Source organism: Harpia harpyja, chromosome 14 (genome assembly GCF_026419915.1).
Source record: "Harpia harpyja isolate bHarHar1 chromosome 14, bHarHar1 primary haplotype, whole genome shotgun sequence".
NCBI classification, from domain to species: domain Eukaryota; kingdom Metazoa; phylum Chordata; class Aves; order Accipitriformes; family Accipitridae; genus Harpia; species Harpia harpyja.
Genome location: NC_068953.1, coordinates 7,269,412 through 7,294,372, shown reverse-complemented (window position 1 = coordinate 7,294,372; position 24,961 = coordinate 7,269,412). Strand labels below are relative to the sequence as shown.

General features: G+C 44.4%; 2 protein-coding genes across 21 annotated transcripts in view; both read left to right on the top strand.

Moving 5' to 3' along the window:
* Positions 1 to 6,590, top strand: part of CACNA1G (calcium voltage-gated channel subunit alpha1 G) — a 150,799-nt gene extending 144,209 nt beyond the window's left edge. For 15 of the 18 annotated variants that reach the window (XM_052807431.1, XM_052807432.1, XM_052807430.1 and 12 more), the window contains 2 exons: positions 521 to 690; positions 4,399 to 6,590. In XM_052807431.1, coding sequence (XP_052663391.1) covers positions 521 to 690; positions 4,399 to 5,253 — 1,025 coding nt within the window. In that variant the 3' untranslated portion in view covers positions 5,254 to 6,590. Of the gene's footprint in view, positions 1 to 520; positions 691 to 2,477; positions 2,979 to 4,398 lie in introns of all 18 variants that reach the window. The other 3 variants (XR_008238190.1, XR_008238188.1, XM_052807442.1) reach the window with 3 other exon arrangements.
* A 10,058-nt stretch (positions 6,591 to 16,648) lies between these two features.
* ABCC3 (ATP binding cassette subfamily C member 3) overlaps positions 16,649 to 24,961 on the top strand; it is a 51,748-nt gene continuing 43,435 nt past the window's right edge. For all 3 annotated transcript variants that reach the window (XR_008238282.1, XM_052808213.1, XM_052808214.1), the window contains exon 1: positions 16,649 to 16,762. Coding sequence is in view for 2 of the 3 variants with exons in the window: in XM_052808213.1 (XP_052664173.1) it covers positions 16,733 to 16,762 (30 nt within the window). In the remaining variant the exon portion in view is untranslated. The remainder of the gene's footprint in view (positions 16,763 to 24,961) is intronic.

The window sequence follows — 24,961 nt, the reverse complement described above, 5'->3', positions numbered from 1 at the left end:
TTCTCCTGGGATGCTTTGTAAAACTAGCCTTGAAAGCTGCCAGGTGCCATTCCCTTTCGCTTCATTTCCAACGTGCATGCTGGTTTTGAGACCCCAGCAGTCGGTCTCAGCATACGATCAGGTACGGAGACATCCTTTTCTAGAGTCTTTCAAAGTCAGATCCTTGCGGTGCTAGATGTATGGTTGCCTGCAAAGTTATTGGCCATAAAGCAGGGATGTAGAAATTGCCAGTCCAGATGAACTTCTAGTTCATAGTCTTCTGCTCTTAACAGGAGCTAGTCCCAGTTCTATCAGGGGAAAATGCCAAGAAAAATGAAATAATAGACAATTTTGGAATAATTTACTAGTAGATGAGAGGTTTTTTTCCCAATCATGGATAGCTAGTTGCTGAATTCAGTGGTTTTGCCGTGCCTGTCTGGTCCAAGGTGCAACAGAGCAGCTTTCTCTGAAAGGTCATTGAGATTGGGATGCAATTGCCGGATGAACATGTCACATTTCTGTCTCTTCTCCCTCTTGCAAGGTTCAAAGGCATCGGTGCAGTCGCAGCCGGCGGACACCAGCTCTCTCCTGCAAATTCCAAAAGACCATTTTCACCACGTAAAACCTCTTGACCATTTGGTGAGGGAGAGCAAACCTCGGGTTTCCCAGCAGGTGCACTCTCCTTCTGCTGAAAGGCTGCTCCGCAGACAGGTAAGCAGACTTATGATCATGAACCTGCTGAGGTTTTATATTGTCCTGTTTCCAGGTTAATCATGCTTTAAATTCAAGGAGGGAGTCACAGAGAAACCTCCGGAGAACTGTAACTCTCCTACAGAAATAACAAAAAGGTTGATGGATTTTGATCTGAAAGCTATCCAGGAGTCTCCAAAGAATGTGCGTGATGAGTATCATCTCCTTTGGCAACATGCCTAAATGTTCTCCACATTGTTAGCACTTTATTTTTTTCAGTCCTCTTCACAAATGCAGCCAAATGCTCCCCAGGGGCTTGTTGGGGTTAAGGAACTAATTCTTAACTGCTGTGATCTTCTCAGTGCTTGAAAGGACACAGGGACTGCAGACTCCATCCCAGGCCATGCTTCCTCTGGCTCCTCTCGTTTCTCAAAAGGGGAAAACTGTTTAAAGGAAGCTGGATATCTCGTACGCAAAACCATCATGGAAAGCATACCGTTTTTACAGTGAGAACTGAAAATTAAGATCCTTTTGAATCTCCTGTCTGCTTTTGAAAAGTTTGAGTATATGCAAAACAGAACACATTATTTTGCAACTGGTTTTATCCCTGGTTTTTGCCTGGCATTGATTTAAATCCTGATTCAACCAAAGATCTGAGAGATCTAATCAAAGATTCCAGTCTGGTTGATTGGAAGCATAAGTTTAAATTTATCTTTTTTAGTAAAATACTTACACTTGTGCTTCACTCTCACATTTTTAAGCATTTTTCATCGGGCAGCTGGACCAGGACCAGAGGCATGTCTGATTCCCAAATTCTGCTTTCTTCAGTAGTTTCAGGCCTGATTTTATATACAAAATAGATCAGTTCTATTTTTTCAAAAGCAATTTCTTTCTTTCATTAAAATATTCCCATTTCTTTCATCTTTTAATCAACATTGACAAATTAGACAGTTGATTCATTAAGCTCTAAAAACGAATGTGAAGTACCAGGGTTAACAATTACATTAGTCTGTAATACTAAATTGACATAAGAAATTCCTAGCATGTATTCGTTTGCACAGGGCTGGCCAGCTACCCCAATCACTGCTAATGGGGAAACTAATTGATGTCATGATTCCAGTTCATAACCACTCTCTCTCGGTTCCTAATGAATAACAGACCCATCCTTTTGAACTGATCCATCTAGAATAAATTACCATGTTAGTCATCTTCCTCAGCCTAATTTTGTTCATATTTTGAAGGCTTCTTTTTCTAAACCTTGTCATACGTTTAAGTTGATTTATTCCCCTCCCTCCCCTCTCTGCTCATGCAGTGACATGAGCATGCTCTTGGAGTGACATTTCAGAGAGAAAAAAGCTTTGGGACAGTGAGCAGTTATGGTCCATGGGCCGGACAGATCCCTCCGAAGGTTAGCGAGGTGCTGCCTTAGGCATGCTCCTGAGTAGCAAGCAGCTCCCAGTGTGGCTAATGGGAGCGGTAAGGTTGTTCCTGGCAACAGGGCAGTATTGCTGTTACTGTTAATTGCAATCTAGATGGCCAGACACTGTGAAACTCAGTCCTTAAAGAGGCAAAATTCCCTTTACGCTCCCGACACTTCTGCTTGCTCAAGTGCTCTCTGCTTGGCTCCTTTTATTTCCACCACTAATTTGTTACTAGCACATCAGAATAGCCCAAACTAGCAAAGCATTTTGGTTTGTAGTACCCATTTTTCCTTACTGTTACATATATTGCATGTAATTCTGATTTTCTTTTCTTTCTTTCCTTTTCCTCCCCCCTTGTCCCCTCTCCTTTCCTAAATTTGTGTATAGATAAATCTTGTTCACCACATACCTGGTCCATGCACTTTCCTCCATCATTAAAACCTGTGTGTTTAACCTCCCTTCCCCTCCAGAGTGCTGGAGAGTGAACACAGTCCCCACATGCAGTTTAGACTCCGGAAAGTTTGACAATTAGTGATGCACTCGCAGATGAAGATGAGTGGATCGGATGCTTTGAGAGAACATTCCCTGCTGAGGAATACTCTCCTTGGCAGTGCATCGCACAAAAGCTTTTCTCCAGGGGAATTGTCCCTGAATTTAAAACTATATTGATTTTCTGGTTCGAGGACTGTGTATCCAAGGTGTAGCCCACACCAAGCTGTGGCTACTACAGGTGTACACCTCAATGGGATGGCAGAGAGTCCTTTTATTTTGGAACAAACCAGTAAAACATTTGTACAAACAGTTACTACTAACAATTACCAAAGATGCCTGTATCGTAGGGAAAGAAAGAGCTGGTGGTGACTAATACTGTCGTTGTGTGCAACACAGGTTGGTGTACAAGCAAAAGTAATGACAATAATTACTTTTTGCTTCTGTATTCTATTTTTTTGTGGTCTGTGTCTCTTCTCAGGGTATGCGTGATTTTTTCTCCCAAACGCTCACTAAAACTATTGGCATTAAAGAGACCAGAGTTAGCTCCGCTCTTGACTGTGGTTAGTTGCCAGTATTATGCTGTAAAATTTTAACTAGAAAGGATTCACCAGCATTGGACAAAATCATCTGCCATATTAAATACTCTCTCAACTCTCACAGATGACAAAGGGAGCCCAATGTGCAGATGTAGCAATAGACTCTTGTGTTTCTGCGCGCACACATGTGCGTACTGCAGCTGATGAGAGCTTTGCCTGAATAGAGATCATTTGGCTCAAACGATCCTTGCGGGACAATTTTTATATAAATTCTAAGATCATTTTGTGGCAATTTGTCACAAAAGCATTCCTTAGTATGAGGAATTTCATCTCCTTACACTTCTCTAAAGGACTGAGACCAGCTGTACGCATTTCCTCCACATTTCTCTGTGAAGTTTTTAATCTTTAAGATCATTTAAGAGTCTTCTCAAACTGAGATTCTGCCTTTAAGGGCCAGTTAACGTGGCTGATTTATAAACCCTTTTGACAAAGGGATGCAGTGCAGTGAAAAGACAAAGCCTTCAAAACATGCCATAGGTTCTCTCTGCCAGCAGGCACTGATGCTGCAAACGGCTCAAGACAGCCAAGGCAAGATGTGCCTTAGGAAGCCTGAACTCAAGCATCAGAATAAGTTGAAATAATTACAGATTATTATTATTATTAGTCCAGCTTTGGACTCGAGCTTTTCCAGCTCCCCTGCTGTAAGATGGTGCAGAGTCGTGGCTCCAGCCTGTGGACCAAAGCCAGGGACAGGCTGTCGCCCTGATGCTGGCGCAGAGCGTGGTTGCTCTAGCGTCGCTGGCTCTGGGGGTCCTGCTCCATGCCCTCAGCATTGCCTGAGCTAGAGAAGGGAATACATGGCCTCACTTGCACATCTTCCTTCTCCCGCTCGTACCTGGGCTGCTAAAATTATAAAGGGCTTTGCTGTAGACCCTCATCCTTCATGTAACAAGAATATGTCTAAGTCTGGGTGAGGGCATTCTGGTTTTGCAGCCCTCCATCCTTAGAGAAGAAAGCTAAAGGTCAACCATTTAGGAAGAATGAAGGGCCAAATTCTGCTGTCACTTACACAGGGACAAACCCACAGATCTCTGAAGCATGGGAATTGCTAGAACCCACACCACCAGGCCATTATAGGAATCAGTGGGTCTGCACTGAGGTATCTCAGCAGAGTTGAGTGCCCTGTAAACGCTGCGCCTTGCTTGTACTAACCTTTGTTTGGTCTGTCTCTCTCATCTGGCAACTCCCCTCCTCCCCGATCCCTTTGCGCTCCGATACAGATGGCTATACGGAACGACTCTTTGGATAGCAAGGAGAATCTCCACACCGAGGTGAGTGAACTTTCTGACCCAAATGTCCCCGCTGTGCCCACGGAGGAGTCATCAGTGGCTCTGACGCCCTCAGAAGCGAATGAATTGGCTGCATGGAGCCGGGCGAGCGTTCATACGCAGCAGCATTCCCACAATCAGTATAATATTTCAAAGCAGGCACCAGCATCGTGTGCTTGCGCAGACTCGTATCAGGAGACACCTGGAGGTTCAATGGACCAAGAAGTATCTGAAATAAACAGCTCCTCGGAGCCTTTCACTTCAGAAACTTGTACAGCCTCGAGTGCCTGTTCAGAGGTTCAGCCTCTCACTCCTAAGAGGAACGTAGGCAATACCGGCAACGTTACATTGAAGGACCTGAAGAAATACCACAGTGTAGACACCCAGGGTCTTCTAAAAAAACCACCCTCTTGGTTAGATGATCAAAGGAGACATTCAATAGAAATTTGTTCAATGGAAAACAGCCCTCAGCACCATTCCACATCTAGCTCTTCTGGCTTCATAAGTCAGGTGGTAAGTGAAATGGAAGGCTTGCAAGGAACACGGCAGAAGAAAAAACTGAGCCCTCCATGCATATCTATAGATCCACCCGATGGACAGAGTTTGCTACCTAGAGGACCTCACAGCATCTCACCTGCCAGTGGAGATGTTTGCTTGAGACGGCGTGCTCCATCTTGTGAGTCCAAGGATTCGATGGATATAGGGGATTCGTTGCTTCCAGACAGTATGTCAACATCTCCTACCACAAAGAAAGACTTGTTGACACTTCCTAGCTTTTCCTTTGATCAAACGGAAATGGACCCCTGAGTTACTTTTCTGTTGGTGCCAAATGTTTTCTTCCTTTCATGTAATAGAAAAAAAAAAAAATTAAAAAACTCTGTATTCCAAAATGGCACTGGGTAAAAAATTTCCAAAGAAAGATTAAAGAACCAGCTGGTTAAAAGAGTGGTTAACCTATATCACGCTTACTTAAGCATATGTTCTGCTTAGGTAAAAGCAATACAATGTGCAGAATCTATATGTATATTATATTTTATTAAATTAATTGACTCTAGTATTGCGGGATGTAGTACATTTTGTGACTAAAGACTCGTTTAATTTTCTTCTATTTTATGTATCTCAGAATATTTCTGAGATAAAGTTGGTTTTTATGAATATTTTAACCTAAAAAATATATATTTAATCCCTTCTCTTTTTTTTTGTTTTGTTTTGTTTGGGTTTCATTTTGTTTTGCAAAGCACAAAATGTAGCCAATTAGTGCATTACAGAGGAAATGTATCCCACAGTCAGCAGTAAATAAGGATTATTTAATGTAATTTATTTTTCCCCTTGGACTTCAATGATATTCTGGGAAAAAACATTGTTTGGGTAGTACAGAAATGCAGTGGCAGTTTTTTAACAAAATAATATTCCAATCTTGCATAAAATCGACATCCAGAGTGAAAGCAAGTGCACAACCCAGGAAGGTACAACATGCTGATAGATGTCTGAAGATGGTGAATGTAGAGCCATTTAACCGTACACAATGCTAAATTATGAAAGGATATTATAGATCATCCACTGGTGACTCACAAAATCATGTCAATGGCTAATTTTCATACGTGCCTAGGAAACTGAGGCAACAAAAGCCTGTGGTCACTTCTGAGATGTTTTTCTAGTGTCTCCGAGACAGACTGTTTCTTCTGCTGAGTTTTACACCTCTGTAAGTCCACTGTTTGCAGTGGAGCCCCTCCTTTCTGTGCCCGTGTGGAAAGTAAGAGAGTAAGGCCATGTTAAAGATTTGCAGTGGGTGAATTCAGTGGAGACATGACACAGCAATGGGCTTAAGCACGTGTTTAAAGTTAAGCTCTTGCTTAAACTGCCTTGAGGTTGATCGTATTTAACTAATTCTTGAAAATTAAAATCATATGCTTATGTGTTCGACAGAATCAAGGCCTACCGCAAGTTATTTTACAGAATACATGTAAGAAAGTCTGTAGGTACTGAAATGACTGTTGATTTTCAGTAAAAAAAGTCAGGTTTTTTGCTATCACTGCTAGAGTTAATTTACATCACCCTGACTGTAATTTTATTTCCAACCTACAAAAAGCCTTAAGCAGCAACATCATTATACAGAGTAAATAAAAATGGAATTCATGTCCTTACTTTATAACATGTCCTTAATGTCAGTCATCTCAGAAATTAACTGTTTACTTCTGTGCTAATGCCCTCTGCAAAAAGCAATCTGTATAACTGGACAGCACAGCCTGAAAATCAAGAAAGGTTGGCCCGGTTTGACACCTCCCGCTCTTCACAAGACTGATGGAAACCAGACATTAACTTCACTCAACCTCCATGAAATCACATTAAGATGTAGGGTAAATAAGACTCTGCAGGCATGGTTGGAAGTGTGCGAATAGTCACAGGTTTAAAACTGCGTACATGGATAAGGCTTTGCTGGATCATGTCTTTAAACCAGCACAGGCAAGAGGAGGATTTGTGCTAATTCTGTCAGTCAGGAGTTTGCAACTTCTTGAGAACTACTGATCTTTTCAAATCACTACAACATGCTGATGTACAGCCTTTTATCTGTTCAGAGATTAGACTTGTTACGACTACATGTATCTGCATTAGCTTCCAAGTATACATACAAGAAGAAGATGCTGTTCATACCTAACAGCCTATGCGAGGTCTTAAGCTCCTTTATTTTCACTTGAGGACGTTTACTCCATAAACAATCCCTATTGATTTACATGTCCTGGAGAAATGTAAGGGCTTTCAGCAGGAAGTCAGGCAATCAGTGTATTTGAAGTAGGAGGATTAACATTCTGTACTACTTACTGCAGTTAGATTAACTCTTGGCTGGGACATTTTTCCCCTCTTCAACATGGGCCCATATGGAGACCGCTTTCTTTGATATGCCAGTCCAAATCCAGAGTTAAGCCCGTTTAAAGCAACGATTTCAAACAAACCTTTCATCAGTTCTTCCCCCAGATCATATTTAAGGAAATAATAAAATTACAGTGTATTAAGCCTGAGAAATATTCTTAATCCCTTTTTGGTTTTACACTCATAATGAGCCTTAGCTTTTCCTTTCACATGTACTAAATAATTTGGGAAAATAGCTAGGCCACTAAAATTGCTGACCCTGGTTCCTTAATGATTAGGATTGTGTTTGCATAGCTGGAGTGATACTACTCATACAGTTCCCTCCTTACAAAAAAAACATGGAACATTTTAGCTTGAAATCGTGGCACAAAACAGTGTTGTGATGTTAATCCAAATGCTCAGCTCCAAACGTAACAGAACGCCTAAAGGCTCTTCTATTTTCACTACCAGGGGTTTTGCCCACTGACAAGGCTTGTGGAAGTAAGAAAAAGTTTACATCATACGTGAATATTCAGTAAAGACTAGCCAATAAAAAATACTCTATGATGATGCATTCAGGAAAAGAAATCCATGTAAAATAGTTTGTTTTCTAAACCGGTAAGTCTTTTCTAGATGCCCTTTTGAAAGACAAATACAAATGTACTGCAGTGTGTGCAATAATCTTAAGATAATTTTAAATACCTTTGGGGGGGTTTTATAGAATTTGACTTTTTTTAAACAAAATGTACAAAATCCACAGGAATTCTGTAGAATGGTTATGTTGATAGAATTTTTTATATTTTTGTAGAAATCTGTAGAGAAATTGTTAAAAGTCTGCGTAGCATCTTGGGAACAGAAGCAGCTCTTATCTACAAGTTTCTTTTCATAAGCCTGGAGCCAGACCTACTGTATTACAACATGTATAGCCTAGTTTCAGAGCCTGCATCCAGGTCGCATTTAGAAGCAAGCAGCTAAGCTCAAGTTCTACGATATTGCAGTGCTATTACTGTTCGAGAACTGTACCCATATAAAACATCTACCCCCAAAACTCAGCCCCTATCGATGGTAAAGTAGTCGCATGGCTATCCAGTTCATTCAAGCACACCAGCACTTTACTACTGTGGATTTACTGTAAACAGGTTGGAGGAGGATATTCTGCTATTGCCAGTCTGACACATGAGGAAAAAGAGATTGCAGACGTGTCTGGAAAAATGTAAATTCCATTCTTGCAGCCCCTCGCACATAGAACTGATTTTTCATAGCTCGGTTACAGGCCGTTTATACTATAGATAATTTGGAGGAGGGCAAAGAAAACACTGTTTTTGACTTCTGTGGATTGCACTCAGCACAAGGTGTATTCAAGGAGAAACAAAAGAAAGAAAAAATAAAAAGAAAACTAAAGCGTTACCGTTGTAAATTAGGCTATGCCCCAGTCTCCCCTTTTCTGCCCCTTTGGCTATAATAACCCATGTACACTATTACACAAGGTGACTAGAGTAGGCACAGTACCATTGCAATGTCCGTAACAACCTAGTATATATTATAGAACTTTGTATTTAATAGTTAATATATTGTTATACTGTATCAGGTATATAGGCCAAAACGAGGTCTTTTGGTCAGGGCAACAAAAGGTGGTATTCATGGGGAAAATTGGGTTAAAATGTTCCTTTTTAAAAAAAGAAAAAAAAAAAACAACAAAAAATGAGTGTAAATCTTTACAAATGACAAAAACAAATGTGTCCTATTAAAAGCTTTTGAAAAGAAAACAACTGTGCACTTCCCTTTTTTGTTGTTGCTGATGATAATCTGTATCATTCAGAGCGGTCAAATCTTTGGTCATGTTTTAATTGCGAACAGTTGGAGTAGGTATTGCATAGCAGCAGCGGCCGGGAAGTTGAAAGAAAGATTGTGAAATGTCGGCCCTTTGTGAAGCAATTCGGTTTGACACCGCAAGCGAATCTGGCCCAACGCATCGCCCAGGGTGTGCTGTTTTACCAGCGAGACCATCGGCTGTGTTCCTACAGATCACACTACGCTGGCAGAGCCCAGCTCTGCAAGTTGCTTAACGATGAGAAGGCTGCCGGGACTGCAACGGCGAGAGCTGCAGCCAAAGGGGAGAAAGGAGTCAGGAGAAGGGACAGATTTGATCTTTCCATGAAAACACGTTGCTGTGAAAAGGAAGATGCTGGCCTTTTCCACGCATTCACAACTTCAGGGTTTCCAGCCTGAATTACAGCAGCCTCTTCTCCATCACTTCTGCAGTCATTTAGCTCATTGCAAAGCAGGAGTTGGCAGGGATGGTGCCGCTCCGGGAGCTGCAGACTGCGTGCTGCAGGGCAGCGGGGGCTCAGCCCCCTGATGCTGCTTAGATACTACCAGAAACATTTGAACCTTGAACTCTTCAGGGACCTTTAGTGAATGAGTTAATTAGCTCCTAAGGTGAAGTCTCCTCTCCTCTGGAGAGCAGCCACCAGAGGAAGGAAGCAGGCATTTAGGTGCTCTGCAGCCCTCTTTCTCACTTTGGCTTGAATGACTTGATGACCGCTCTGTAGCAGAAGGGACCCTAAACTGACACCCCGAGTGGTTATGTTGTCTAGAGGGGGTTTTGATAAAGGCCTTCTCACAGTTGTCTCTGAGCAGAAAACAGCAGGAAGGAAGTTAGCCCTTAAACAGAGGGAAAATGTAGATCTGTGCAAAATCCTGTGCAAAATCCCATGCAAATCCATGCAGAGCAGGACTCAAGGGGTGAGACCTGTAATGCATCTGCAGGGCCAAACCCCTCAGGCTGGAACCACTGAAGTGCCTTCCCATCCCTCCAAGGCTGGAGGATCCACACGGCATTAAAGTAAGCCGGGCTCAGCCAAGAAAGCGGAGCAGTTCACAGGTTCAAGCACTTCACACCTCTCTGCACGCAGGTGAGTTTAGCCCTGTGGTTGTTCCTTATAGAGAATGTCAAATCCCTGTATTTCTAATGCTGGGTTTCAGAGGAGTTTGGGAAGGGGGTTGTTTTTCTGCTCTGTTTTGTGAGTGTTCCTGTATGAAGCTCTTTTGCTGAGTTTTGCTTGTGGTTTTTAGAAGGCTCCCACCCAGGCTGGCTGCTTGTGGATATGCTCTCAACTTGCCAGAGCTAGGGCATGGTACTTTGTTATTTTGTTTGGTAAGTAATTTGGATGCTACGTGAAACTAGCTTGTTTTCTGTGTAATGGTAGCTGTATCCAGGGAAGTAGCACTTCAAATTTAATTTGTTTCTGGCTTAGTTGAGACAGTTGGTGAACTTCTGGAGAGCAGTGTCCCATTGGAAAAGCTGTGTGCACAGCACAACTCTCAGCCGGAGCTCTGCAAAACCCTGCAAGTAGCTACATGAGAAATAGGAAAGGCCTATTTGTGCCTTCTGTATTTCGGGTGTTCCAGAGATACAGAGACACACCAACAAGTCTTAGATGTGACCTGTACTAGAATCCTGCCCCCCCCAAATAAGGTAGGAAAAAGCAATTTAAAGAAACGTGCCTGGCTCCCTTTGTTGCCACCAGCACGGCGTAAAGGGCCAGCTGTGATCAGCTACTAGGGGGTGAGGATCCCGCAGATTAAAGGGTTAAGGCCAATAAAGTTTTGGAGGGACAGAGGCCTGAATGGAATTGCCCAGAGGTGGGCAGGGGTCACCAGCCCCGGGGGCGTGGGGAGCCCACGGTCACGACCGTGCCGGTGCCGCCCGTGCGCAGCGTTTTGCTACCATCTAGTGGGCTGGGGGCGAGGAGCGGGTTTGGGCGAGCTGTCCTCCGGGTGGCGACTAGGGAATGGGACACCTCGGCTACCAGGGAATGTGTACGAAGGACCCTGCGGGGCAGTTCTGCCCGCCCGTGAAGCTCTTTGTTTCCTAGCTCGGTGTTGCAGAAGCAGCAACAGAGTTCTACTTCTGTGGGGATTTTCAACCACGGAATTTATAAAAATCCTTTCCTATGGTAGGAGGAGAGGAAGGGTTTATCCCAGATTCAGGAGTACCATGCCAGCCAGTGGAGCCACGCAGCAGAGACACACGTTGCTCCGGCGTTGCGGGAACTGCTCGAAGCCGGGCTGCTGTGCACACCCTCCGGCATCTCTCTCCTCTCCCCAGCTGCATGGCTCAGGCTTGTGCAAAGCCCTGGGAGATGACAGCCCATCCAGGGATAGTCCTAGGGCTGTCTAACATCTCAGAGGCCGTGGCAGCACCCAAGAGGCTTGTTTGTCCCTGCACAGGCTTACGTGTCCTTTTAAGCACATGCAAAACATAGAAGCCCAGCACACAGTCCTCCCTGTGCGTGCCAATCCGTGCCAGTCCCGTATGGGCTGTGCACTCGCACACAGCAGCTACAATACATCCACAACCTGTGAGCTCGGTGTTTAACCTCTGCTTGGACCAGCATGGGAGGAGGATAATCAAGCAGGCCTTGTGCCATCTTACGTGGCTTGTGCTGAGGTGCTCAGAGGTCGGGTGTTCGCTCGGGCACAGGCTGAGTGCTTGTCACTAGATGGCAATGCCATGAAGTGGTTTAGCTGGGATATTTGTGTGCATTAGTTCAGGCTGCACCTGAGATCCCCCATAACCTGCTGTTTCTGTTTGGTTTGGTGTGGTCTTCAGCGTCATCAGTGAAAGCCATTGCCTTGCTGGCATTTTTGCATTTGAGGGTGATTGGACTTTAAGGTGGTTTTTACACATTGTATTCAATGCTTCGGATATGTTTACAACACGCTATATAATCCTGCAACATCCTCTGGCATTTTCTATTATTGCTTGAGTCACTGGATGCTATAATTGGCAAGCTTTCAAAGGTCCTGAATAGATAATCTCTCCATATCTGTTTAATACTCTAACTAATGCAACCAAAGACCCCTGCAGGTCCAGCTGGGAAATGAAAAGGATGGTTAAACCACTTAATTACTTACTGTGTTAACAATTATTTTACGGGAACGGGAAGCAGAATCCGGCTGTTCCGGGGGAAATCGGGACAAAGTTAATATTGGAGTCATTCTACAAAGAAAAAATACTGCAGTGGACAGCATGTGCTGTGCTGACACCTGCAAAGGCGGTGCAGAACTGCTCTGACAGATGCCACCATCTCAGTGTGGCCAAGGCCTGGTGACAACTCCACGATCATGCAAACAAAGCAGGACCCAGTGTTTGGATTCCTGCAACCACTGTGAATTCTGCGTGCCCGTTTTGCGGTGAAATCCTGAACGACTTCAGCCCATTAAAACTAGGAGGGGTTTGTGGGGTGGCTGAGTTGATGGGGGAGAGGATAAGCTGTGGCAATTGTGTCAGGGGCTGGATAGTTGTCAGGGTAGGATAGTTTGGGTCTCAGCTCCAGAAGGCCCAAGTACCACGTGCCTCTTGTTTGTCGCTGGTCATCCATCACTCTAAGCTCCTTCTGCAGCTAAACCACCCACAAGCTGGGGTGCGTTATGCCTGCCGTGGTGGCTTCAGTCAACCTCTGTAGGCACTGGAGAGCATGTTTGTGGAATTACCTAGCAGGTGAGAGAGATATGCCCAGTGCATTCAGAGTTTGGCTGCTTACTGCTGGAGCAGCTCCAGGACTACTTTGGGGCGATCTAGGCAGCTCTCTGCATGTCTAGATTCTTCTCCTGCTCACTGCTGTCAGTATGAAATGTAGGAGCACTCATGTAACAGGGGAAGACGGTATTACACACGGTGTCCTGGAGGAGTCATATATACACCATTTTCTCCTTTTACAGAGCCTTAAAGCACTGGGTGGACCCCACCTCACTCCACAGTAGACAGAATGACTTTACAGTGCAGCTTCAGGCCAAATGCAGTGCGCTCCCAACCTCCCTGCGCTGGCTTTCCAGGGAACTGCTGCCTCTGTTCTTTCAGCCAGGGCAATCTTGCCTTCCACTCCTTGCCTACAAAGCCACGGAGCTGATATATGCCCCAAAACAGAGCTGTGAATAAAAACTGGGGCTGCAAATTCCCAGCCCACTCCCTCATCTGGTTTATCATGGGACTTCTAAACTGTTCATTGTGCTTTCCAGAAATGAGGAAATTAAAGTTAAATCCTTTCCTGCAAGGAGAGAGATGCACACTATATGCAACACCGTTGACTGCTTGAGAAGAAACCCAAAGTCTGCTGCTACTCATGCAGTGTTGACTTTAAGCAGAGTTTGTTACAAGTCCACATCTTATGTGTGTTAAAACAAGGTGTCATCCCCTTTCTTATAAAGTAAATGTATAGGGCCTTGCTGTAAATGCTGCTTTGGCAGACTCTTTTTCTTACCATCTGTAAAATGTGACACCTTTGGGTCTTGGAAAGGAAGCTGAGCCTCTGCTGTTCCGAGAAAGAAGATGATATTTATAGTCAACTAACCATAAAACTGTGACTTCCAGAGCTGCACATGCTCAAGCCCTCCCCAACCCTCAACTCTAAATGTCCTCCTTTATACAGATTTCTTCAGGAGTCAGTCACACTTCATTTTGCTTTTACTGCTTTGCAAATCAGCATGAGGTGCAATATGAAAAGAAGCCTGCCTCGTACCTGGCACTGTGCTTACACAAACAGCTTCTCTCTCATGTTACCTCCTGTCCTGCCTCAGCCAATCTCTCCAGCTGATAGCTAACTTTCTGCTGCGTGGCCCTGGGTGTGCCTTGTAGGTGCTTCGTGATTGCGCTGACTTGACCTGCTCTATGCGTTAGCAGATAAAAAGTCCTTTACTGTGCAGCTGGCATGGAAAAGAGGATGCAAATATATTACTGAATGAATCCAGATCAGATCTTGCCACTCCCTGGAATAAATGTCCAGTGTGAAAACGTGAGTTCCTGACCTCTCTGACATTTGCACCAAAGGTGCCACTTTGTTTTCCTGCATAGCTAGCTTGCATTTGGGGGAATGTCACAGGAGTAATGACATGTTCTAGGTACCTCCATCTTCCTTCCCATAATCTAAAGGAAACGGGACCAAAGTGAGCTGCCTGAGATAGTGCTTCAGGCTCCGCTCTGCACCAGGTTCAGCAGAATCCTTTACCATGGCTCTTCGCAGGAGCTTTTAAGCTTCCCCCCATCTTGTCTGTCTAAGACTTTAATATTTCCTTAATTCCTGCCTTTGATTTTTCTCTCTCTGCTAGTCAGTTTTGCCAGACAGCACCTGGAAGTCAGTAATTACACTGCAAAGACAGTGCAAGTTGGCAGGGTCTGCTGTGAGGTCCAGGCTGGCTGCCTGGTGGCTCTCCCTGAGCTCATGGGGGGGGCACGCAATCAAAGGGGGGGCTGGCACCCCAGTTGGCACCCACTCATCAGTACCATCCCTGTTTAATGGCACTAACTGCTACTGAAGGCAGAAGCTGCCCACCATGAATTAGGAACATGAAGCAAGAGGCAGAATCATTTAGGGCCCCCTACTTTAGGGTCCTGTAAGACCCAGGGAAAATATGCTAATACAGGAACTTTGACCACGGATACAGTGGAACAATTCCACCGAAGTCAATAATTTAATCAGAGATTAATTTACATTGCACATGTCAATGGAACTGTGCAGTACACTGATAAAATAAACCTCTCCCCTCCTATACACACAGCCTACAGGAGCTGTTCCTGAGGTGCCTCTGTACTTGTGACATAACATCAGAGCTGGTCTTAATTTTGGGCACATTCTCAAACTGCACAAAGTTCTGCTCTGTGGAGCAAGAAACACAGAAGTGCGTGTCCACGTGTCAAGAGATACCAAATTCTCAGCACTTCTCTTGGAGCAACTGCTCTCACAGGTTGTTGCCATAAAGGAGTAACTCCCAGCTATTACTGACTTTTCTTAAAACTTTTATTGTGGTGCAATTCCACTGAACAAAAGTTTTGATATAAGACTTGCAAAGACAACCCATGATGTCCTTAGAAAATCTCGTTCACCCAGTTGTCTAGGGCTCCTCTAGTATTTTCGTGAGAGGGTTGTGCTGATTAGCCTGGATCAGCCCGATATTTCAAATCTTGTAGGCAATCACCCAAGAACCTTATATTGGGCAAGATCTTCCCACACTAATATGAACTGTGTCCCTTTAGCCAGGTTATAGTAAATGTCTAAAACAAATTCTCAGCATTGTTCATGGGAAGCACACGGCTTCCTCTGATAGTACTCTGAGTGGGTATCACCCCTAGCATCTTCAGTGACCTTCATAAAAGATCAGCAGAATATTTTTTCTTTAGGGATGAAATATTTTTGGGACACAGCAATACTGTGCTTCTCATCACTTTTTTTCTGCTCTGGTGAGCATTTTTGACAACACCCTTCTGCCTGATGGTTCCTCACCTTCCAGCGAGGAAGGAAACTCAAACTCTTAAAATATTTAAGTAGATTTGTGGCAGCAGGGTGCTTTGCGTGAGGTAATGTTATTGAACCAGATGCTACAGCAAGTGGGTGGATGAACAGCAGGTGCTGGAAGGTCAATAAAGCTGTAGGGCAAGCCCTGCCCAAGAGGAAAGCAAACAGTGCTTCTGCATCACGGGGAGGTGAAATCCAGATTGTGTCCAAGGTGCTACATTACAAAACCTATTAGTTACACATATACGTGAAATTTATTGACTAAAAGCTTTTGAAAATAGATCCACGCCACTGGTTTAACCACATGTCTACAGTGGAAGCAATCAGCATGAAGGAAGAGGCTGCAGATGGATGGGTAAGAGATGTGACGCTCATTTAAGTCACACTGAAGTCCACATTAAAGCTCATTTAAGTCCGCTGAGGCAATCACGCTCCACACCGCTCTCAAGGGGCGACGACGAGCGTCCCCAAGATGTTAACGTTAGCCTGAGTGGTCTGGACAGATGGACGTGGTCCCCGAACCCAGCAGATACCCCAGCTTCGTGCAGCCACCCTGGGTGACCGTCCCTCGGCCCACCCTTCGCTTGCCGTGTGGGGACAACCAACGCCCCCCTCCAAGAGCAGGGGTCTGGTTGTCCCAGCACCGGTCACACCAGCCAGGGGAATGTTTTCCTGGGGGCTTGCTCCTTCCACAGGGAGGTCACCCTTGGAAAGCAAGAAGCCACAGCTCAGCAGCAGCGCCCAGGCTTTAGGGGCCGGAGGAGGGCTGCGGCGGCCCCTCTCCCTCCCCGTGACACCAGCCGGGGGTGCTCGGCCTTTGAGGGACTGCCACAGCGGGGCCGGGGGTTGCCCTCGGCCTGCCCCGCCGGCTGAGGGGAGGCCTCGGACCTTCTAGCGGCCGCCTCACCGCCTGAGGAGGCCTCGCCGAGGCGACGCGGCCCCGGCCGGCGCCTCCCGGCCTGAGGGGCCGAGAGCAGCGGGGCGGTAGCGCTGGCGCCTCCCGCTGCCGGCGGGGAGGGCGGGACGGGGAGCACCGCGCCCGTCCTCCCCGCCCCCGGTCCGCCCAGGAGGGAAGGAGCCGGCTTCTCCCCCAGTCTGGTGCCCGGCGTGGGCCTGGAGGAGGCTCCTGCGCCCCTGCCGCGGCCATGGAGGCTTTCTGCGGGTCCCGCTTCTGGGTAAGCAGCGCGGCCGGGGGTGCCGCCTCCCTCCCCCCCCAACTCCCCTTCCCGCCCCGCGGGCTTCCCCCCGCTGAGGAGAAAGTTGGCCGGGGAGGTTTGCGCGGAGGGGCCGGCAGGGGGGGAAGCGGGGACCAGCCCCCTCGGAGCCGGCTGCGGGGCTCGCCCCGGGGCGGAGGAGAAGCGCCGTGCCCCGCTCGGCGGCCGCCGCCGCGGGGAGTTTCCCCGCGAAAGGGGCCGTGTGCTCGGCCGCGCCGGGTCTGAGGGGCCGGAGCCGGCAGGGAGAGGTCGGTCCTGCGGCTTCGGAGGGGCTAAGCTGCTGAGCTGCGTCTTTCTCTGGATTGCCTAGCCCCAGCGGCTGGCTGTCCCGAGAGCCGGGTGGTGCGGTGACTCCTCCCGCAGCCGGCTGAGGAGCGGGACCGGCAGCAGGGCCGGTAACACCTTTCTTGTTCGCGATTCATCGCCTCCAGACCAGAGCCAGGACCCCAACAAGGCCCCAGGGGACCCCACAAGACCCCAGGCCGTGCCACAGCTCCCGCCGCCTTGCAGGAGATGCGGTGTTTCCTACAGCTCTCCTAACAGCTGTAGTCCATCTCTAGACCATAAAGCAATGAACCTGTCTGTTGCCTTCTTCTGAGGGGTCCCGCTTTATAGCGTTGCTGCTGCTCTTCAGAATCACTCTGATGAGCAGGAAAGTACTGCCTGTTAAGCGCTTTGTTACTGCTAAAGAGTGATGGGTTGGTGGCAGCCAAGGGTGGTAGCAAGCCTCGGAGAACTGCAGTGACTTATGTTCGTATTTGGAGCCGTCAGTCTTTTGGAAAGGCTGATTGCAGCAGGCACTGTGTTTGTAAGCAGAAAAGTTTGGAAATTGCTGCCAAGGTTTGCTCAGATGGTGAAGTGTGTAAATGCTGTTACAAGGACTTGGTGCAGTATTTCCCCAAGGTACAGCACCCTGCTTTCCTCTCTGCTGTGTACACAGACACTTTAAGACTATATGAAGCTATGGGGAGTTCAGCATGTACAGTGAATCTGGAACTGCCCTCCAATAAATCACAATATTTGCATGCGTCTTTCTCTTTTATATTGATTTAGCTGAAGGGGGATTTTTTCAAAGAAAGATGAGCAGGAGTGAAAAGGAATGGCTGAAGATGAATCACTGCTAGAAAGCTATTAAAGGACAACACAAGCAGTTGGTTATGAGGACTTAAAGCTGAGCTCCATCTTCAGATAACTAATTATCTTTCAAAATCTGTCTAAACATTAGTTTTTAAAAGAGGACTTAGGCTTCTAAGCCCCTTGGTTATATTTCTTTTTCAGTCTGAGATTCATTTCCGAGTGCTCTGCGTGCTCTCTGCTACAGCAGTTGGCAGATAAGCTTGCTCAAACAAGTATTTTCACCTTTTATTTCTACTATAAACACTTATAGAACAGGAACAAGCACAAACAGATCAACACTGCTCACTAGTTTATTGACTGCCTCAAGAAGCATGTCAGCTTCTCAAGGAAGGCTTGTAGTCCAACTACTCTTCGTAGCCAAAGCTTTTGATAACAGTTTGTTGATATGTTAATGTAGAATGTTTAGGCAGTTTTGCTGGTTTTAAGTATGAAATAAATGTATCATTCTGTACTTTATGCAGTGCTGTTACACTCAAGCACCGTACCCTTTGCGGTGCTGTGTCTGGTGTATGTTACACTCTGGTAGTGTATCCTGGTTTTAATATTGCCACGACTTTTCAAAAGTAAATTTGCAGGAAGTAATATAAAGGTAGTCCAGGGAAGATATTTCAATTAATAAACAATTATTTACAGCATAAATGATGAAGAGATCTAGATGTATTTAACAAAGCATAAATAATAATTAAAAAATATACCTTCAGCCTTGCTCAAAGTAATAGTGCAAATGTGACTGAATCCAGTTGATCTGAAACATGGTAGTTTGGATTGGCAGAGGAATGCATTTTCTGTCCAAGTCTGTGAAGGAAGATGTCAGGCATGTGTTACAAGGCTCTCCAGAAACTTCTTTTTTTGTGTAATTATCACATACTTGTACGTCAACGTAAAATATTACTAAAGAATAAAAGGAGACTGACTGAAAAGAGATGAGCAGTGTTCCTTAAACAAATGGGCAAGCTACTTAATCAACGTAGACCTGTTCTGTTTCTTTGGAATGATCCAGAGTTGTTTAGAGTCAGAACAACCTTCCATCTGTGTAATTGTTTTAAAAAATGGTACTCAATAGCTGTGTGAAATGGAACATGTGACCCAGTGACCAGCAGATTGAACTCAGTGACCAAGAGTCTTGTACCCTACTTTTGGTAGGCGGTGGTATTTTGTCTGTTAACAGGAGTGTATACAGTGAACTGATTTTATGAGAGATTTTAAGTGATGACCATGTAGATGACAGTCACCTTGAAAGGATTTGCTGTGCCAATATGCCGTTCCATAAGAAAACACAGGTAGAGGCTTCTTTTTGAAGTAAGTCCACAAAAATTGGGGTTTCTCGTGCTGCTGTACGCTTGAAGAAGGGAGGACAAGGTGAAAGGCAGTTACTGGCCTGTGCGCGCAAACTAATGGTGTGCAGCTTTGCAGTTCAGATCAAGAACTTGATAAAATGTGAACCAGTATTAATGTTTACTTTTTCATAGCTGATGAACTTAGACTCTTTCCCCACTTTTTTGTCAAAGAAAATCTAGATATTTTTGGAAGCTGAACAACATCTTGGTGTCAGTTTTAAAACTGTTTAGAGCGAAAGGAAACATGCTGTTCCAGTTTAAACAGTTCTTTGTTTTGGAGTTTAAACCAACTACAATACTTTTCTGTTAAAAGGAGGTCAGATTCAAAACAAAACAGTTCAGAATTAGCTCACGAAAATGTTTACATTGAAATATATCAACTTTAATAGATGATTGATTTATCTTGGATTTTTTTGGCTTATCAAAAGTGTTAAGGTTTCAACTCTTCACCCTGATGCAGGGTGGGGAATTTTGCTGGAAATGTCAACGGCTTGGGTTTTTTTGTGTTTGCGCAGAGGCAAAATAATTTCCTGTTCAACCCATTTTAGAAATAAGAAATTAAAGGAAATGCTGTAGGTCACGTTAGAAATCTATAAAAGCTTTTGGCTTCCAGCTACTGCTTTACCTGTTGAACATGCAATCAGCAAACTGCTAATACAAATATAGGGTATTTTATACATAAAGAGGAACAACCGGAACATTATTTTTTCAAAATGCAGTATGAGCAATCTCTTCATCTGAACACTTTGAAACATACTGTCTACTTCAATTGAGAATTCAAAGCTAATTGTTGATATCTCCTAATGGTGTTTCCATGCTAAATGCCTTTCGGGAGATGAATGTGATAACACACCTAAGGACTGCCTTGTGTGGGTATGTGCTATTTACTATTGCCAATAATTATCTCCTATTGATTCCGTCACATATTTACTGTGTGATAGTAAGTGTGCTAGATAGGCATGCCAATTTATGTGACCCACAATCTCTGTACTTGAGAAGTAGATATTACTGAATTATCACTTATTTGTTGCTTATGTCCTCCACTGTAGTAAAACGTGAGTGGTTCCTCTGAGAGGAGAAAAAAGTGATCTCCTAGGGAGTGTTTGCTGCAAAAGTGTTTTGGCCTAACGACTAAACAACATGAGCTTAGAAAACCAAATTCTGTTCCAGTGTAAAGACACCTTGTCTTTGTGTGGCTCAGACTCTCTGGTTAAGAAATGGCACTATGGCTGCTGTGAGGATAAAACATTAAGTGCTCTGCAGTACTTGGGTACTGTTGAGATGATGGGTCATAGAAACACCTTAGAGGGCAGACAGACTAAGTGCCTAGGCTTAAGCAACAACTTGTGGGTTTGATGTTGGCTTTTTTTAACAGCATAAATAGGAAATGGTAGGAGAAGTGATAGAGCGCTTCAAAAGGGAGACCACAACTTCTAGTCAGTTATGGATGAGATCCAGACTTGTTCCTTTTGATCCTGCTTAGCTGACAGAGCTCAGTTTCCTTGCCTACTCTGTGTCTTGGTATCCTGACAGATTTTTTTTTTTTTCCCCATCCCACGTGGAGTGCCAGCTTCTTCTTCATCCAGAGACTCTTGAGTAATTCAACAGGAAGTTGCAGCAATTCTCAAAAGTAAACAATACCTCAGTCTTGTCTTTGAGATAGTCTCATACAAGCAACCCTTTAACCTTTAGCTTTGCAGATATTCCTTCACCTTGAGTAATTCTGTGAAGTTTTGGTAGATTTGGACTAAAAGTCATGCTGCTCTCTAGAAATGCAGCTTCCTCCTCTGTTGGCTCAAAGTGCCACCAGTCTGCCCACTGCATAATTTCTCCTTTTGCATCATCGTGTATCATGCTTAAATTTTTTGCAGTTCAAGATGACTTAGGGTAAATGTAGTCAGGAAGAAATCTTTCTTTCAAGGAAGATGACAATGTACTTGTAACATGTACAAGTTTATTTAAAAACCCCCACAACTTATGTGATTTGGCCCTAATTTAATAATAAAACATTGAATTTCAGTTATTCCATTATATTTGCAACTAAATTAGCAGAGGAAGAGTGAGGCGAAAGGTGGTAGCAGGTCATTGCAAAGGAGGGATTCTGCAGTAGGATGATATGGTCCAGACTGGCTGTTCTTTATATATTAGCTTCCCCTTCTGCCACGCTGTGATAAACACAGAATGTTCAGTGTTTGTAGTTACTTAAACGTGATACAGATCTCCACATAATCTTTGTTAACTGCATCCAACTTCAGGTAACTGAGTCCCACTTCTATAAATCTCTTCACAATTGTGTCAGGTATCTGTGTTCTTTCTCATGTTAGGTAGGAGATCAAAACAGGTGACATTAATGGTCTCTTCAGACGTCAGATCTATGAAGTTACGCTCTCTCAAAGGGTAGCTGTGTTGGTAACATCCTAAACTTAAAAGCAATTAAGTACTCAAGCTCAAATCCTCCAAGATTTTAAGATTCTTGAATTGAGTTGAATGGAAGCTATTGCTAAAGGATTTGGGCCTGAGATTCTCAATGTCAAGGGCATTATAAATATTTATCAATAGATTTGGAGTATTACCCAGGACCTATTATCATTCATCTGTGTGTAAACGGTGTAAGAGACTGTATTTGAATCTGCTTGGGAAAGACGACGTCTGGATTTGAGAGTTGTGAGCAAAACTTAATACTAGTGAAAGCTGCCAATATCAAGGATCTGTGGAGTCCTTCAATGACAGTGTCAATTAACGAAGCTCAGGAAAATGCCATTCATTTCAGCAGAATATGTGAATGTGATTGTTCATGTTTTTGAAGGAAAGCAGTCATTGCCATTTCCTTCAAACCAGCACACTGACTAGTCAAATGAACAATACAGTCCTCAGTGCAGGAGAATGGGGGCAGCTGAGAAAATTGTCACCACCAACATCTGAGCAGCATGGTTGAGTCCCTTCTGGAATTCCTGATTGCAATTCTAGAATTGCAGGAAAAAGTATTTTTAGAAAAAAAAATGCCTAGAGGGAAAAGAATCTTTCTTTGCCCAGGTGCACTGCGGCTTTGCAGGAGATGCTTCACAAAGGTCTTCTGGACGCAAAAGCCTGCTTGTCCCTCCCTTCCATGTGTTTCCCTGGGGGTGGGACAGTAAAACTTGAGGATGCTGTGAGATGAGGCAGATGGTAGCGGGGCAAGGTCCTGCCTTGCTTTAATGGACAATTAAAGCCCCACGGGGAGACTGTTTCTCTGTAGCAAAACTCAAGGTCATGTATGTTCTTCAGCTTTCAATACAACTGTTCCTCCCTGGTCACAGCTCTGACCGTTTTAGCTTAAGTGACATAGCTGGTCGATGTGGTGTCTGGGGCTTAGGAATACTATAAAGTTTGCCTCCTGAAAAGAAATAATATCTGAAACAAAACCTGAGTCGCATGAGGTGCTCCTTAAAACGGAGCTTATTTAATCGCTACAGTTAAGAATATAAAGCATTTTGAGATGGGCCTAACCTACCTGGTAGGCAAATTGCTATGCCACTGGAGATATAATCCTTTCCTTTCCACATGTGTAAATTTGTAATGTATTAAAATGAAGAGACTATTACTGTTTAAAATTTAATTTAAAAAAAATTCCTTTGAAAAACCTATTAAATGGGATCTTTGATTTTTCCAGTAAGCTAATGCTCCATTTGTCTCCAGATGATACTGCCATGACTATGATGGGCCATTATCCAGTCACACATTATTTGGCTGAGCTGGAGGAGAGCATAGCGGCAAGCAGCCAGAGATCTTCCCAGGAACGCGTTCAGGCTTTTGTACAGCCAACAGCCTTGACTCCGTGCTGGGCCCGTGTGAGCTGACACCTTGTCCCTGTGCTAATCTCACGGCAGCATGAGAGGCGAAGTCAACATAAAACTTAGATCATTTACAGTAATGTCACATGCTGGTGTCATAAAGCTTTGAATTAGAACAGAATAAGGAAGGAGGGGGAGAAGAAAAACTATTTCACAGGAGTTGTTTCAAATGTCAAAGTCATTTAGTTTCAGAAGTCATAATTTCTTTTTTCTTTCTTAAACTTTCTGAGAATACATTTGACACTTGTGCAATTAAAAAAAAATTCTCATTTCTTCCTTTGCTACCTCTTCTTTTCCCCCCATTTGAATGACTTGTATTCTAGAATCTCCCCCACCTCTTACACGTGCAATTTTTTCCCTTTCATTTCCCTTTGTTACTATGTACAATTGGAAACATGGAAAAATAAGCAGGAAAAAATCTCCATGTTCTGGGTATAATCATTTTATTACAGTAAGGGGAGGTGAGAGCAAGCGAAGTGGAACAAAAAGCAGTAAAAAACTTTATGCTTTTATATTTTGTCTCATTTGAAAAAGCAAGGTATATCTTCTGGGGGAAACAGTTTACTACTGGAAGATCTATCAGATGGAAGATTGTGGCCAGTGGTAACTTCCATAGGCAGCAATGTTATTCTGTCTGCTTCTTTTTTCCCTTTTTTCTCCTGACCCGATACAGAGTTGGTACATCTTGCTTAAATGTTGGTGACCCACAAAAATTCGCTTTCCATGTCTCAGCCTCTTTGTGGCAAAGTGGTGGAAGTTCTGGCTCATTTGGGTATTTGAAGGATTGTTGTTGTAAGCAAGTTGCAATTGGACCACTGTGGTTTTACAGCAGTCCCTTAGGGATGGCACTGCTCTCTTCGTACCAGCACTGGCTGGGCAGATTCAGTTGCAGGGTGTTTGTACAGATCGTAGGTAAACATGATCCTTTTAGAAATAGGGATTTCCTGGGTGTTGAAAAAAATCAAGTTTTAGGCTTTAAGTTCACGTCACTTAGTGTTGGATAGAAGCTGTGCATGCAATTGGTTTGGGGTAGAACAATGTACCAGGACAGTTCTGCCTTTGCTCCAATTTCTATGATTAACATATTCTTTTTGATAGTCACCCGATCCCATCTTTTCTTTATCTCTGAATTTTTTGGCTTAACAACACTGAAGGCCAAACTTCACGTTACGAAGAAGGGAAGAGAAGAGAGAATAGCTGAGAGGATGGTGGGAGGCGTAGGAGCAGACACTTCCCAAGGATGCTGCCTGTAGTGGTGCTTTGCGAGCTCTTTTTCTCTCTGAAACTACTGCCGTGGTTTAGGGCCAGATTGTGGATTTCACTCTTTTGCTGAATAAAAGTGACTGAAATAAGTAGGTCTGCAGACTGAGATGAGTATCGTTTGTGCAAATTAACTTCAAGAGTATAGCTAGAGTGTAATGCTCGTCTGTGTGATGTGAGCATAGGTCAGTTCTGCGAGTGATAAACCAGGCTTAATCTTGGCCATTAAAGCTCATTAGCACACAGACTCTGTCCTTGCCCTCTAGCCTGCTGCTGCATTGGACTTCTTGGTGGTCCCCTAATGAGTGTCCCTGCAGCTGAAGAGTGTGACCAACCGTGGGCACTTGAGATGGCATGTCACCTTTGTATCCTGCCCCACCAAACTCCCATGCTACTGTCGTGTTAAAGGCAGCCTTGACCAGATGCTAAAATCTCATTATCGCTGCAGTCAATTTGTTGGTTCCAGCTCCCACTAGGCAGGCGGAGTGTCAGAGCAGCACTGATGACATTTTTTTTGTGACAATCCCTTTTATTATTATTGTACAGCAGCCCAACTGGATGGGCCAGCTTAAGATGCAGGAGTCAGGGTGGGAAGG